Source organism: Trichoplax adhaerens, genomic scaffold (assembly GCF_000150275.1).
Source record: "Trichoplax adhaerens TRIADscaffold_4 genomic scaffold, whole genome shotgun sequence".
In the NCBI taxonomy this organism is placed as follows: Eukaryota; Metazoa; Placozoa; class Uniplacotomia; order Trichoplacea; family Trichoplacidae; genus Trichoplax; species Trichoplax adhaerens.
In genome coordinates, this window is record NW_002060946.1 from 7,079,515 (window position 1) to 7,097,451 (window position 17,937).

Here is a 17,937-nt window from a genome sequence, read left to right on the forward strand (position 1 = left end):
ATTAGGTTAAGACCAATTATATCCATAATATCATATCCCCTGAGCTATTCTTTTTAAAAAAACTTGGTACAAGATAAATTAGTTCCATTATTAAATCTAAAAATTTGTAGTATAGCAGGAGCTTAAAACAAATCTTAATACAGAACGGAAGCTTACTTGAGCAAGCAACTAATATTCAGTTTGTTGGTTTACGAGTAGTTCAGTGATTTAAGAGATGCGCATTAGGAAAATAATGCCATTACAGCTGGCGGATTTCTAAATTATAGTATCTCCACAGTGGTATTGCGTTTACTCTAAGATCAAAACAAAATCAAATTCTAGTTCATTACCAAAAAAGGAAAGTAGATTACTTTTTTAATAACTAAAATTCAACGATAGAATTCGATAATATGATTACAAATTTACTAATCGTTATTAATTACCGGATAAATTCTGGTCATTTGGATACCATCATCTATTGACAGAAGATAATCAAGATGAAAAGCAGCAATTTGCATATAATAGATCTTATTTAAGATGAAACGATTCTAGACTATCACTATTGGTAGTTAATATACTAAATATCAAGGAATGATATATTTCGAATACATGAATTACTTTGCTTCTTAGTACTTATTACTGTTATCCTATTCGAAACTCATTCTTAGTATTTAATGCTTTGTTCCCTATTGATTTTAATTTGGGATTACACAATATACCGAAGCATAAAAACTGAAATCTTGTAAAAATTTTGCATATAATTCAGAAAAGTAACGTCAGTTAGAATGATTACCGCAGGTAGCATCATTATCTTTTCTTGGGAATCATTTACAATTTTGACATTATGATCACTATCTAGTATCTGCATTCTATCTTAAATTTTTTAATTACGGTAATAATCAAGAGCACGAATTAATTTAGAATAATAAAGCCATCAAAATAAGCGTATGAACCTTCATAAATTAAATTGCGGTTTGAATCTAGATCCTCTGTTACATCGAATTCTCTCACATTAGATGTTATCTTCACCTATAATTATTATGTAAAAATTGTTCATATATTATGAGGCATTACCTTAGCGATATTATATCGACAAATTATATGAATTAATGTTAGAAATACTGATATTGTTGCTATGAGAACAGTTATATTAACTGACTTTATGATACTGTGACAAATTAAAATTAATAAAAATATTTAAGGAAAATTATACCTTCGGATGATTGCGGTTCGATGTACTAAGAGCAATGCTTTGAGAGCCACTAGATGAATGAAGGCCTACTCTACGCATAAGATAGAGTCTCACCTAATTTGATGGAAATGATCGTCGTATAACGTTTTTGAATTTAGTTAGATACAATAATCAAACTTAAATGGTAATGTTAATATGGCGAATTTTTTTATAAGGAATAGGTATATCTAATGCTATAACCATGATACATACTTCAGAGTTATATAAGCAGTGGAATGAAAAAAAGAAGCAACCCTGTACAACGATGAAGGAATCATTAGTTACTAGTTACGATACTTATTTGATGAAAATGTATATCAAAGTCAAAGTTAAATTATGTTCTCTAAATCAAGATGATAGTTAGTAAGCTATAAGAATTGAGAAAGGTGAAAATTATCATTATAATAAACCTGTAAACCATTTAATATTACAAAGATATAAGTGAATGCAACGGTATGACTGTCCATTGAGAAAATACCAAATATCCAAGTTAAGCCGAGGATAGGTAATAAAATAATAGTAGCCTTCACGATGGATCTAATAATAAATTTATTTTTTCGGAAGAGAGCGGTTAAAATTACATAAAAAGTAAATTGAATCAATTTAAAATACAGTATAGGCATAGTAAGTACAGTTATCCACTACATCAGTATCAAAAGTTTTTGATCTACATAAATTGATTTTACTGTACTTGATTTTTTTTACGCTATAAAATTGTCGACTAGCAGGATAGACTCCGGATTTGTTGGCGGTAACTCGGATCACGAGAATCATTACCAGAAAATTTACCTGAGGGTTAGAATAATTCAGTAAAATTAAAATTTGTATTTCGTCTTTAAGACAGGAAGCAGATAAGCGTCCCGGCTAATATCAATGTGATATATACCAATCACGAGATTCAAATTTTAGAAAAATAAGGGCTTTATTGAATCTTATACAAAGATTAAGTACACACAGCTCTACTTTAGCCGAATACTACTACTAAAGACTTCTACAACGAACTAACAGAATAATCTAAAGTTGCATGCTTTTATACTTTTTGTAGCATTCGCAGCCACAATCCGTATGGTAACCTTTTACCTTATTTGACACATATTTAAATTATTCTTAGTAAGACTATTCTACTGCGGACCATCATTAATCCAGTATGGATACGACTACAGTACTTACGTAGACATTATTCACATCAGCCAAAGTACAATGAATTAACCATATCCTAATATATGATTTACAGTTCTATTTTTACCTATAGCCTTATTCGTAACTCAACACCTTACTGTATATAGTCATCTGTACTCTAGCATAGAGTCTCTACCACTACAGTCTATACAGTCTATAGTTATGGCTACCAAATATCTCTTAGGATAAATATCTACCGTACATTATACTAAACATGGCTAATAGTCTACTATCACAATACTAGTTACATTACAATCAGGTAATATAATTTGGTCCATATTGAATAACAGAAGCTCTACTGGATTAAATTTATTTTCATATCCCTCAAGATGAACTAGTAAAACCTATCCATGCATCGGAATAAGCAATCGCAGACTTGAACTAATAATTAATCTACCGTTTAACAAATTTTTCTCTTGGCAATATGATCTAATTCTCTGATTTATTAAGTTGAATTTAAGCAAGATTGATAAGTTGAAACAATACCCAGTTTATTTATTTTCATAGAATACTTAATATATCTGTATAAGCATAACTAAAAGAAAATTTGGGAAATTATTTCAAAATAGGATAGATTGAGGATATCATGAATAACAGCGATAAAATTGATTACCGTAACTAAGCATTATGCTCATGTAAAATAAATTAACTTACCAAGATGACAAATAAAGCTGGTCCTGTAAATGCCCAAATGAATCCACTGCTAACTGATAGCCAACACCTTGATTAAAGAACATGATCATTTATTGATTTGAAGGGAATGGTTATGATTATTTACTACATTGTCGCAAAATTAAAGCGAATGCACTCTAATTATATACTAACGACTACTACACTTAAAGTAGCAGTTTAAAGAAATCAATTAATTTAGCTACGAGTCGCAACTTTCGAAGAATGAAATTACTAGTAGCCCACTTGTAAAGTAACTTAGTATTGTGATAGTAGACTATTAGCCATATTTACTATGATGTTAGGTTATATCTTTCCTATATTTATTTTATGATATATTTAGTAGCCTATGATTATAGACTGTAGGGATAGACTCTATGCTAGAATACAGATGAATATATATAGTAAGGTGTTAAGCTACTAATAAGGTTAGGGGTAGAAATAGAATCGTAAATCATATATTAGGATATGCTTCCTTCATTATACTTTGAGTGGTAGGAATAATTTCTATGAAAATACTGTAATCATTTCTATACTGGATTAATGATGGTTCGCTGTAAAATATTGTGGCTAACAATAAGCTGAATATGTTTAAAATATGGCAGAATGCTGCTATACTGATTGTAGCTGCGAAGGCTACGGAGGGTATAAAAAGCAGGAGACACTAGATTATCTAGTTGTTCTATCTAGAATCTTTCATTAGATTATCTAGTTGTTCTATCTAGAAATCTTTCTGCAGTTGTATTCGGTTAGAGTAAAGCTGTGTGCAGCTTGTCTTTGTATTAGATCTAATAAAGTTTTAATTTTCTACAACTTTGAAATTTTCGTGATCGGATTATATTACACTACTACTTAAGCTCATTCCACGAAGCATATCACAATCCTGTTCTAAGTTGAGTATGAGCTGCGAGAAAGAACTAACTTGCATCCCCAAACTATTTTCTTGTATATACATTCATAGCATGCAGAGTCATCGTATAGCTTTAAAAGTAGCAGATCGGACTGTTACTACATCTGGAACGATTGCTAATAATATCTTCGATCCAACATATTAGCTACCTTAAATGCTGCCAAATGCTTTAAATAAACATTCAAACTACTCTTATTCTAATTAATTGTTAGGACAACGCTTATATTATTTTAGAGTATTACGCAAGGATTTCTTATAACAAATTAATGATTGCAAAATAAAAAATAGGTTATAATTAAACGGTAGCTATCGTACTTTACTTTATTGAAAAGCCATACAGCATGACAACGTCTATAATATTTGAAAATATTTCTAATATCTGTCGGATTAAATGATTTAAAGTACGATCAAGTTAGCGGAAACTATTAGCGGGTAAATCGATCGTATAACTGTAGCATTATTTACATCACACTATGATTCTTTGAATTATTGTAGGCTAGAAATCAAATTTAACTCGTGCGAATTTGATCTTATCCAACATTACCTATAATTCATATTATACATAATTTTACTAATGATGTACGATTAGCAAAGCTGACTTACAATTTATTTAGGCCATATTTGTCAAATCCTATACCAACTGTTATACTAACGGTTATAATTGGAAAACCTACAGTATGTAGCATTAATATCAAACTTCAATATAAAGTGACTTAAGGCTAGAATCTTTATAAAAAACATTCAGTGATAAAGCAAGAATAATGAATATATCTGAAGATTGATTTACCCCATCCCATGATATAATATAATTTTCGCTTGGAGTTTGTATTGAAAACCGTTATAACTTTCAAGTAAAGGTGAATACCTTCAGTAAGCATCCATGAGAACATCGACAACAAAAACATATGCAGCGCTATAGCTAAGATTTTGCAGAATATCTAAAAGAAAGCCAAATACCTAGCTTAGTTTTATACTAAGTGTAATAAACATTAATGAAAGAAGCGGCTATAATTTTACTTAGAAATTCATGTATCTAAAAAATTTTAATTTCTTAACTGGCTATTATTCCAAAAATTATTTAGGGATCATTCAGGAAAGTAGGCAGTATTAAAAATGAAATTTCCAAGCTATTAGCTGAAGTAGATATATATATTGTTACATCATTACACTTACATCATTGTTTTTAATAATGCTAGCACCGGTCAAAACAATTGCAATTTGAGATAGCAACATCGCCAGAGCCAGGTTAATATGAATTTCATGATGATCAGACATGGTACTAACAGATTGATTTATGAAATCAGGTAAATTACGTTAAGAATCCGCAATATTAAACATTTTTTAGTAACTTCTATCAATTTTAACAGAAAAGTTAAACAAATGGCTGATTACAACCTAGGTAAAAAGTAAATTTTTAAGACTCTACTAGAAATTATTACTAGTGAGTGTATAACGTAACACTATTAACATAACATATATATGAATCAAGCCTAGTCTGCTTTATTAAATAATTCTAATTCGTGTTCTTTATTAATGAATATGATATCCTGGTATATGAAAGTATTGTAATCTAAGAACATCCTTCAAAGCATTTTTTAAATCTATGTATGAATACAATTTTATTTTACGGCTAATACAATCATAATATCATAATGTCTTAATATAGTGGTGCTACTGCATTCAATCATGTATTTATCTTAAATCAAAATAACTGTATTACAATTTTTCTCAATAAATTTGTATTTTGTTATTCTATTTTTGCCTACCGAACCATAGATAGGATAATGATAGACAAAAACAATGCGATAATTGAAGTACCAGAGCAGATATATGTTAGTATATCCAAATTAACTAAATGTTCTTGAGAAATCTTACAGAATAAAGAAAATAGAATAGATCAATAGCTTAGAGAAATGTACAGTAATTGATATCATAATGGTAATGTGGCAAAGAAACATAATGTAAAGCTCGCTGAAAATAGTCCTGACTATATGATAGCATAGAGTAACATAAATTCAAGTTTCATTGCCAAGATGAAAAAATTGAGATTTAATTTATATTATATCTGAAACTTGAATTAGAATTAAAGTAGTATGATTTTTCTACGGCCTACACTTCAAATCGACTTATTAAAAGTAAATTTACTATAGATAACATAAAATGATGTTTATAAATCTCTATAAAGCCTCTGTTGTTAATTAATTCCTTTCTTAGATAATCGACCTAATATATTTTATTCCAATCTTCTACTGTTGTAAACTACTAACCTCAGCTTTTGTAATGCGCATTAATATTGCAAAGTGCGTTAAATGATTACATTGACAATGTGTATGTGTTTGGTTCCAATAGACAACGCTACAACCACGATCTGACCAATTTCCAGAGCTAGGATTTGAATACGTAATATTGCAAATATACCAGTAAGAAATTTATCAAGAAATGCTTGCTTGATTACCTCGCATATTACTGTATCTGATTTCGATTTACCTCTCGGAATTGGCAGCAAATTCCCAAAATACGCATGTTGGTTGATAAGCTGAAGTAAAATTGGCCTAATTCAAAGTATATTTTAATAGTGGTCTAAGCACATATAACTGAACGTTAAAAGATATTAACATCCGATTACAATTACAATTTCTACTCTTTTTTCATACTACCTTATTAAGAAATAAGGTGAATGTAAAAGGATTGGAATCATTTAGCATCGGTTTCGGTGTTACGGTGCAACCCAAAATTGCGGAATTTAGATAAGAATCGGATAGTTGATTGGAGCTAAATAAACAGATTAATTTAATAGTGGTGTAAGAAAATGCAATATGGAATAGGAAATTGATATATTATATTTCGTACAGATCAAAAAGCAATACTAATTGTAGAAATTATGTTTACATTATAGTACAAACCCTTCTATATCTGCATTTGCTATTTGCTTGTTCATGATATATTGTAGGGATTTATATACGCTAACGGAGACGGCTACATTATCTAATCCATGATGCAATTAAGGATTTAGAAATGAAAATAATTTGGTTGAATTTAGTCACCTAATGCTCTAATATGGAAGTGTATTATAGGCAATTTAATTAACTGCGTCATTTATTGGCTCTTGTCACGATACAAACCACCTCGAAGAGTAAACGACTAAATTTAGTGGTTAATATTTATATATGGAGATAACTAATAATGGCTTACAGTAAGAACTACGGTAGTTAGTATTTTGTTAAAGTAAATTATGCTGTATTGTAGTAAGAGTTCTCATAAGATAACTAATGTTAATTAATTGTAGCGTTATATGTCTTGTAACGCTTGTGATGAATATCCTGAAGATATTCAATTATAGAGGATACTATGAATAATTCTGTGTATGGACATACTGTAACCTAATTATCTAGAATCGTTCAATACATATCTAAGATTGTGAATAGTTTCTGTATTAATTTAGCTATCCAATATGAACTAAATTTCATGAACTGTTAGGACTCATACATGATAGCAGCTACCGAAGGGTATTTAAGCTTGGCAGATAGTTGAATTAACCAGAGTTCTATAGTTGTTTAGCGTAAAAGCAAAGGTGTCTAAATACTTGTGGGATAGTTAAGGAATACTGAATCACGGAGACTACAATAATTTAGAGATCTATTTTACGTTAACTTTGTCATGAAGCTGGTTTGTGACAGCTCTAAATAATTCACGAACTAAGCAATATTGACTAGATGGAATTATCAGCTGCTTAATGAAAGGTTTACAAAATTAATACAAACGATTTACAAATAAAGTGACTAATTAATCGTGATAACGAAGGCTGGCAAGCGATAGAAGCCATTATATGTGATTCAACCGTGTAAAATTAAAATGAACTCTATTACTGTACATGGATAAGAGTGTATTTAAAATTGCAGCTTCTACATAAAATAAGATTTACTTATTCAAGTTTTATTTGATGAATGTAATCAAACTAGCATTCATGGAAGTAATAGAATTACTAGCTACTAAATTGTAATTTTACATATTGAGATCTTAAAAATTGAATTTTAAAAATTGTTGCGTAACTGGTAAAATAAATGTATGATAAAGATATTCCTCCTATCACATTATTATAGTCTGCAAAACTTCCTATTATTACTTTCAAATTCTTGGAGAATATTGTATTAAGAAAGACTGATTTAATACGGAAGCTTTACATTAAATAGTTACTCATTACCTGTTTCTGTGGCAAGATCAGATGGTGGTAATTTCAAGGAATATTTTATCATTGAATTAGGACCTGCGATTTCTGTCGCCTGCATAAAAAATCCGTGATTGATATATATGGATGATGATTCTTTGACAATATCCACATCTGTAGTCCAAAGAAGGGGAATCAAACAATTGCTACACCAGCAGACGATACGTACGCGTGTACTCATGATTCAAAATTTTTGAAATAAATTATGATTGATGCTCTGTAATATATTCTCTAAAACTATCAGTAGTATAACTAGTCGTATCAAAATTATGCGGTATTAATATTTTTATTCCACCATGAAATAGATTACTTTCCGATACTGAAAATTAAATGTCTTAATAAAACCACTGAAGAGCCGTCGGCTTACCTAGGTTAGGAGATTTGAATATAAACGACTGATTAACGGCTAAAACATGGCTAACAACTTTTGCGACTTGGTCCGTTGCGTTCAAAACATCTGCGGATATTGCAACTTTCTAAATTGAATATATTTGTATAATAGGACATTTATATTATTAATTTGATACTACTGAATAGTAGGGGAAAAGGCTATTACAAAAAGTTCAAGCGGGTGTAACCTAGGTCTTACAGCTATAATTCCAGAAGAAATTACACAATCAATTAGTTACAGCATTACTATCGGTAATTGTTTGCAATCTCATCTTATGATTCAAAATACCTAAATATAACTAAACGACTCAGTATTGCTGTAATTCCAAGCGAATATTTAAGCTAAGAATTATTATAGACCTAGTATTCATATCATCGATTAATTACTTTTTCTAACGAAGATGTATCAAAATCTTCAGATAAAATTAATGACTATTGTGACAGTAATAAAATTTCCTATTAACTTTAATGAAACCTAGCGTGTATAAATTGACTTTACAAATGGTATTATTTTACTACAGCAAATATAAGGCTCCATTGCGTCGTAAGCATTTAGAAAACTGAAAAATTTTAGCCTAGGTGTTGGACTAAATTAATGTTTAATAATATTATGTATTAAAGTCAACTGTTACTTCAGCATAGTAATCTAATAATTAGAATAATGTCTAATCAAAACGAAAATGATTTCTTCTAATATAGCTACGATCAAGTGTCTTAAAATCAGAAATGATCAAAATTTGATAATTTATAATGCTCGCTTTATTACACAAACTACTTCTCCAACCGAGAACAAGACTAATTATTTCTAAGAGATAAGATCTCCCACTTACATGTACATTCAACTATATTTGGATTTATAATTTCTGATAAATCTAACATCAAATCACTCACATAATCCCTGGTATCTAGCTAACTTAATAAGACATTCTTAACCAATGCTACAATATTTACTTTAGCTATTTATCACGGATACGAGCTTAAAATAATCTTAAGATTCTAGTTATTCTACAATCTCGCACATACAGTGTCAATCTTACAATTTTACGTATCACTTCGAGACTTTTTACAATCTATTGAGCTATTTCTGAGGCTGCACTGCAACAGTAGATGCTTACTTAATCGATAGTAGGATCATCGTGATAAAAAGATAGCCTTACCTTAATAGTTTCACGCCATGCATTCAGGTCATGCTTTGAAGTTAGAATGCTAAGAGTGCTAAAATAAACCTAAATAAGTGATAAAATGAATTCATTTATTAAAATAGATCTTCAACAACAGAAAATTAATATGTTAATAACGGTATATCCATGCATGTGCGCTCGTGTTTCATCGTTCTATTTAATGTGTGATAGCTTATTAATCTTTCTAAATAACTGGAAGGACTCAGAATCTTATTTGCTGTGCCAATAATACAAATTAGCATTCCGAAAGATTTATACTTGTCTACGTATGAACAGCATCGTAGCCTATTATCTTTATAGGTATTTATCGAATCTAATTCATTAAATTGAATGAAATATTTCAATAAAAGATTAAACAATTAATCTACCCTGTCTTACCAACAGTAAAGAATTCACCTTTTAAAAGCTATAATAATGTTTGAATGTACTCCTACACCACTATTATACTTAATCTACCGCATTGGCAAATTGCTAGTCCAGTTCATTTGTAACATTTGCAAAACATTAGGACAATCATCGATCGCACACTGAGATGGACAACAATGGTGTTAGAAATTAAGTAACTAATTCATTAATTAATAGATAATAAGCTAGTCTATAAAAAAATTTGCCAATTAATAAATTAAGCTGTTATAAGGCAAGAAGAATTTAGGTAAATAATTTACATAGGAAATAATCTGCTGCACCATAGAAAAAATATTTACGAAGTTCGAAGTAAAATTAGAGCATAAAGATAAAGATTGATTGACTAAATTTTATGACTTAGAACTAGATTCGCGTACTATATTGTTACTCTATTTTAACAAGCTTATACGAGCCTTTATTTTCATAAAATGCAGTTAAGTAGACATTTATCTTTGACTCAGTCAATCTAATTTCATTGTTATTAATAGAAATAGAACAGAGCAAGCTATAGTTAGCCCTAATACAGATAAAAAGCTAATTTTCCGATATGACCATAATTGTCAATGATACGCTGAGATCCGACTTTAGCACACTCCTATCGTTATAGACTACTACGGTATATTCAATTAAATTTTAGAGCTAATAAATGTCGCATGAGCATACTTTGTAACCATACTAGCATATACTCTAGCATTTCCCGTCAATAGTGCATGCATTTTTAACTTCATGGAAAGGCTACTCAATTTTTGCCAGTTATATACCAAGTAAAAACTGTAAATTGGAAACTGACCGATTCAGATGGTGTTTTTGCATCTTATCAGTAAGTATTTTCTAACTATCCACATCAATAAATAATTTAAAACTACAAATTATTTAAAAAAGTAATTCAAGATCACTATTGGATCAAATTTCGATTGCAAGTTGTTATTCTTTTACAGTAAAAATCTCTACAGATAAAATATTATAAGTGAAATCTCTTGATAGATTTTATTGAAACAATACAAATGGATAACTGATAAGTTAAAATACCTTGGCATAATCTGTTTGATTTACTGAGTCGTTTAGGTTGACTGGATGATTCAGCTTTAACAATGCTTCCCGTGCAATGATTAGATCATCTACATTAATAGTACTATTTGTTTTAAGAGCTTTTTGAAGATCAGTCAGTATAGTAATGCATTGCTTCCTTGTAAAGCTTGTCTGATTCTTGGAAATCTAATTGAAATAGAATTTATCAAGGAGAGATGCCTATAAGAAATCTAAAAGGCAATAGGAGCGATATTGTACTCAACCTGATTGTAAACATATAAAAATTCTGCGGAAATATTGCTTGTATAGGCAGCGACGGTTGTAGGCATATAGATCGCTCTAGTGAATAATTGATAGTTATAACACAATTACTGTGCTACCAAGAAATTAAGAAAACGATTATAGCTTCCTTTCAAATATCAAAAGTTAATACATCATTCTAGAACTCTCTGAAAAGAAGAAATATGGAAATCGATACAATATCGTACATTTGTGGGGATACATACTCAGTACTGGTAATGTTTGCTTGTGTAGGGACTGATGTTGTCAGTATGTTCACTGATGAGATTGGAACCGTAGGGCTACTTGAGGTATTTTGGCTTTGCAATAATTTACTGTTTATCGAAGACATGGAGTAGATACTTTTCTGCTTGATTGTAGATTCAGATATAAGCAATAAATTCGTAGAAGCAGCTTGCGATGTTCTGGCATAACTTAAATTTGTCGCACTAATGCTATCATTTGGATGGGTTGTAGCAGAGTATGTAGTTAATACGGCAACTTCTAAACTACTAACTTGGAAATGTGCAGTAGGTGTCAAAAACTCCGGTGCTCCATTTCTTTGACTGCTTTCAACAGGGAGTAAAATATCTCTGCTTCTATCGCTTGCAGAAGTAGGTGAAATGACTACAGTGGCATTAATATTAGCGTTAGTAGACTGTATAGAATCGAACATACTAATTTCACTATAGCCCGATGTCTCAACTACTACCCCATTGATGCCTAAAGAAGAATTTGATGAGCTTTTAATAGATATTGATGCCGTCCAACCTGTAACTACCTCCGAAGCCGATGTTTTTACACGTAATTCTAATGTACTTGCAACCTCATCAGAAATTGATATAGAGGTTATCGTAGTATTCGTTGTTGAACTAGAAATGGATACACTCATTCCATAAGTGCAATAAATCGACTCCGACCATGGTGATGCTTGAGTAATAAAGCTTGATAATGGAACGCTATTCAAAGGCGTTATGTAACCATCCATGCTTTCTTTGGTGAATAGGCTAGTTTCGAGCAATGATTGCATAACATTGGTTGGGGATAAGATTACGTTTGAAACCGTAAGAGAATTGCCAAGTATTTCCTCCGAAGATAGAATGGCATTAAAAAATGTCGTTGCACTCATCTTATGAGAAAAAGCTGAATCAATAATAATAGCAGATCCATATAAAGATGACTGAGTTAAATTCGGGGATGAGATGGAATAGTCGTATGTTAAGGAATCGTAGAGGGTTTCTTCACTTGATAAAGCGGTATCAAACCGTGTCGTTGTACTCGAATCATGTATTAACTCACTATCTGATGTTAATGTATAGATTTCCGTTAGTGCTGGAGTAGGACTATCTGATATTGATGGATATATTTCCGTTAGTATTGGAATAGAACTATCTGATGTTAATGTATAGATTTCCGTTAGTGCTGGAGTGGGACTATCTGATATTGATGGATATATTTCCGTCAGTGTTGGGGTAGAACTATCTGATGTTAATGTATAGATTTCCCTTAGTATTGGGGTAGGACTATCTGATGTTAATGTATAGGTTTCCGTTAGTGTTGGTGTAGGAAGCTGCGTATTACTGGTGCCTGAAATATGATTTTAGTCCTAATTAGATGTTGCAAACATATGTAAGTTACTTTGCAGAATCAATTTTTGATTAACGTGCAATCGTCTAGAGTTGAAAAAGGGCAACATTAAACTAGTAAATATGAAAGAACTTATGTCGCTACATGATAAGAATAATATAATTCATGCTTATCAAGAATAGAATTATACCGAAATAGCTCAGTTTCGAAATATAACATCTCTAAAATATCGTAATCAAGAATAGTAATCTAGCGATATTAAATGGTTAAAAGGGTTTAAGCATTTCCAAAATAGTTAGTATAAAAGGCTTAATAATTAATTAGTCAATCGTAATATCTTACTTGTAGGATGTGTTATTATTGAACTTGATAATGATGAAATTATGATATAGGTTGGATCTAAAAGAACAGGATAATTTAAGTAAACGTAGAATCTTAAATCGATACGAAACAAGTATAACCAAAACCCTCAATGAGAAAGTCTAAGTACGGTAAATATTTAGGGTTCAGAATGATGAAATTTTGTAATGCAGCCTATTAGGATGGTTTAAAGGTATTTTAATTTCCCTTAATCCGTCATTTGTAATTTTTTAGGTATGAAATGACTAGCAGGTAGATTTTTTTAGGTGATTTTTATATGTTTAGAATCTACAATTTGCAGGCATTTTGGCGATACGTATACTATTGCAGAGTGGTGCTCAACTTAAAAGCTACTTTGTCACCATCAATCGATACATATAGAATGGAAGCTATGGGTTTAATATCGAGTATTAAGATCCTGGTAGTAATATTTAGATGCTATGTAATAAACTCTAGCTCGTATTCGTATTTAATTACAGTTATCAATAAAAACCTACGTATAGCAATAAATCTATTTGGCCATTTGTTTCTTTTTATAAATAAGATATTATCATCCAAACTCTATACATTGCTATAAGAACCGGCTCCTACGTAGTTGTAAACATCATACGTTAGGCAGTACCATCCATTGATAAATAGATTGCATGGGTTTTGATAGCGAGTATAAGATTCCGGCAGTAATATTGTCACGGTGTTACTTTACCGTTAGGATAGTTTAATAAGTACAGTACTAGCTTATATGGAAAATTTTCATATTTGCAGTGCTAGGTAAGATAGGTGATGCCTTAACGTAGGTATTATTTGTGATAATTTATTACATATTTTATATTGATTGTTATTATGTGCAGATAGTAGTAAGATGATTCAAGTTCTAGCTATTGATAGTTGAATTGGACAACATACTTGCTTAGATTAAGATTAAGTATGAAAAAGAGAATAAAAATATTTACTGATAGGAAGCTATGTAAGGAACATCTCAGCTCGAGATGTCTCTCTTATTAAGGTACAATAATGATACTATTGCTATTTACAGATTAAACGGTTCCTATATAAACGGGAAAATTTGAGTTGAGTGGTATGGTGAAAAGTTGTAGATGTGTCTATGCTAATAAAAGTTCTATCTTTACGGTACTTCGCTGCGTATGTTTAACGTTTAGTAGAAGGGCCTTACGTCAGCAGTTGCTTATCGACGTTTAACATACGCTTCCTTGTCGCTGAGTTTAAATTGTTGACAACTATTTAGCTATACAGTGAACTGTAAATTGCAATTATTTTTTATTGCAATTATCAATAGTAGGCCATTTGCGACCACTAGATAATTCTGTTATCAGTCCTCCGACAATAGGTGTTTCCAATATATATTCGTCTACGCGTATTCCATTAACGCTTTAATTAAGATATTATGTACATTCTTTAAATGGATAATTTAATACTCTACAGTTATACAGACCGTTAAAATCGATTATGATTTCAATTTTGGGGTATTTTTAATAGCAACTTACATAGTTCGCATATTGTGCGTACTTTAGAGGTACAAGAGTGAGTTTTCCATTTCCAGTTGCCACTAACATATCCTATAATGACGCATCGATATCCGGCAACGTTCGGTTCGTTTGTTTCCCAATTTGTATAAGTTCCCGTAGTCTTATTCAAGTTCAGCCATACAAAGTCATTTGGGCCATTTAAGTTATGAGTGTCATATAAATTCAGCCAGTAAAGCTTATTATTCTGCACGCCAGAGGTAGCAGCAGCTAATCGTTCCGAAGAGTTTGGGGCAACTACCTTTCCGCCCAAGCCTGCACAAAAAATCTCGGCATTGGTAAATGTACGCGAGCCGTAATTTTGTATTCCGTAGCATAACCCTCCAAAGAATTCGTAGCCAGATGGACAGGTCGGCACACTTACAGCTAAAGAGGTTTAAAAAATAGAATTTAAACTAGTTCATATAAAAGTCATCATGATTTACCAATGTCAGCTGAATGATAGGTAATCGATCAAGTGATACCATACTATGCTATATCGAAATTCATGATTCATTTTTGTATTGAGAGATCATTGCTATGAATATAAATCATGTCTAAATAACTAGGTATGGATCCTAATTGGCTTAACAGCTGCAATATTTAAAAGTGATGTAAACTTTGATTGGAACAAACTCAAATTATGAGGAGGCAGCGATGCAATCACTAAGAGACCTGCAGAATAAAGCAAAAGCAGACTAGAAAATTAAAATAATGAACCATAAATATTTATAGTCCAACCATATAAATAGCTAAGAACCTTCTTGAATTCTAACTGGGGTAATAAATTAATTAACTCTAGTTACTTTATTGGCAACAGCAATATATTGGGCTACTACTATTATTAAAATGTATCTTAGCCGCTATTAACGAAATATGATAGCATTCTACCCAAACTGTCTAATTTGACTCGCAATACTTAATCATAGATAACTATTAATAAATAATACAAGCCATCGTGTGTACTGTTAAATAATTTTTATTCTGTACGAATACGGAGAATTTCCTGCGCCATCTACTTTGAATGGTACTAGCAAACTATGAAAAGCATAAATTGCATAAGGCCGCAGTTGCTGCTGTTTTTAACAAAAAAATTTAATTCTTTACGGCAATGGATAAAATCAATCTGCATAGCCTTCATGCGATTACAATAATCGGATATAATGCTTATTCAGATGACAAAATGTATCTATAAATGTGATAGTAAAAGAAGTAGTCATTCCTATCAATATACCTGCACGCGTTGAATAGCTTGACCATTTTGCTATACATATTGCTAAAAACTAAATTTAAATCAAATAAACACCAAATTAATACAAGTCAATTTACACTATCATTAAATGAGATACTCCATATTAGTATACAGTACAGCTGCTATGGCAATTCTTTCTACGAAATTTTAAAAGGACAAAGGTCATAAATTGATAGTCTTAAAAATTGTGGATTAAGTCTTAATGATTTTTTCATGTTATGAAAGCTAAATAGGGCTAATCCTCTATCTTGAAACATGAGAAGCGTAAAATATAAGATATCAACTTGTTATCAGAACCACCTTGAAAGAATTATTTTCTAATACATTTTATCGTGTTTATACATAGATCTTTTTCAATAATAAAGAGTGAGCAAAGTTTTAAATAGGTTCAAATAAAACGCATTTAATTTACAAGGTGTGATAACTTAAAAAGGCACTAATGAAACCTTGCCCTTCTTCCGTTCAGACGATTGTCTCGGACAATTTATAAAATTGTTCTTTAATTTCTATATCAGATAGGTATAACTTTTGACTTCCTTATGTTATTAATGTTGCCAACAGGCGGAATCTTAATAAAAGGATAATATTAATTTCAGCAACAACTAATATATAATACTGGTACTTTTTCGAAACATTTCTACTTTAAAGCAAGGTAGATTTGCTAGAAATCTCCAGGTAAGTGTTTTTTCTTTAACCTTTTCTATGCACTCACATACTGCAAATTGCATATCTAAGAGACTGTGCCTCTATAGTCAAACAGAATAAGTTAGAGTTGTAGTGAGCTTATAATATAGAAACTGAATCAAGGCACAATACGCATGTTTTTATGTATGTTTTATGTATGTTTTATGTATATTGGCTATTACAATCCTGGATTGATACTAATGACTGAATACAGTATTTAAGGACAAGTTTTTACTGGTAATGTGACAAGAGTGCTCATATACAGAAGAAATAAGTACATCAAATTAAACCAAGTTTAGCCGTAGTAAACTAGTTCACCTCTGAATTTATGTCTATAATCTCTATCAAAATCTGTAAGTTGAAATTATCATTCAATTTATCCATTAAATTAATACCATTAAAATAGAATAAATTTGAACAATAGCAATCTTACATGCAAGCATATCCTTTTGAAGATATTACCAAACACCCTATTATTATTTAATCAGTCAGTAGATTAATTAACTTTACTAGATAACTGTATCCAAGGAAATATTTTTTAGAGTAATAATGGATGAAGTTTGAAATTTCGTAAGCAAGCGTAGCCTTAACACTTAGTAAAGTTAATGCTATTTAGAGTAAATGAATCAATTACCATTGGGGTTCTTACGTGCATTGTAAATTAATTGTGATATTCAACAATGCAAGAGACAGCTTTCGAAATTTGAGTGAAAACTATTAAGCAGTATAACATAGCAACGAAATAGTGATGAAATGAATATTTGACCTGCTATCATTTACTCAGTCATTACAAAATCCTGCCACGGTGATTCGGTTGGACTAAAATAGATTTATTTCTGTATTACTTTCATTCTCTCACATATGTCGAGGATGTAACTTACTTATTATAGCCAAAAGATAATTTTTCATCGACACCTTTTAGTTGCTGTTATTCCTATTTTGGCAATTTTATTTCGTGCAATAAATTATTACACTAGCTCATCATGTAAAATATATAGTCCATTATATGCGGCAATACTGAAATACTTTCAACAACAACATCTCTATAAGCTATCTT

General features: G+C 30.8%; 2 protein-coding genes across 2 annotated transcripts; both read right to left on the reverse strand.

Annotated features, from left to right (window-relative positions):
* Positions 1-1,348: 1,348 nt before the first annotated feature.
* On the reverse strand, positions 1,349-4,900 carry TRIADDRAFT_24542 (uncharacterized protein; the record flags this gene model as incomplete). Its single annotated transcript, XM_002112161.1, has 6 exons — positions 1,349-1,465; positions 1,621-1,747; positions 1,902-1,999; positions 3,044-3,110; positions 4,572-4,638; positions 4,756-4,900. Coding segments are annotated over 6 exons (621 nt in total), but the record flags the coding sequence as incomplete, so codon positions are not given.
* An 830-nt stretch (positions 4,901-5,730) lies between these two features.
* Positions 5,731-16,924, reverse strand: TRIADDRAFT_55993 (uncharacterized protein; the record flags this gene model as incomplete). The annotated part of the gene is made up of 15 exons (XM_002112162.1): positions 5,731-5,838; positions 6,236-6,353; positions 6,456-6,520; positions 6,626-6,740; positions 6,872-6,953; positions 8,170-8,307; positions 8,561-8,669; positions 9,741-9,809; positions 11,199-11,384; positions 11,995-12,200; positions 12,249-13,064; positions 13,407-13,463; positions 14,927-15,331; positions 16,179-16,227; positions 16,892-16,924. 15 exons carry the CDS (start codon positions 16,922-16,924, stop codon positions 5,731-5,733), a joined length of 2,556 nt encoding a protein of 851 aa, XP_002112198.1.
* Positions 16,925-17,937: the final 1,013 nt, after the last annotated feature.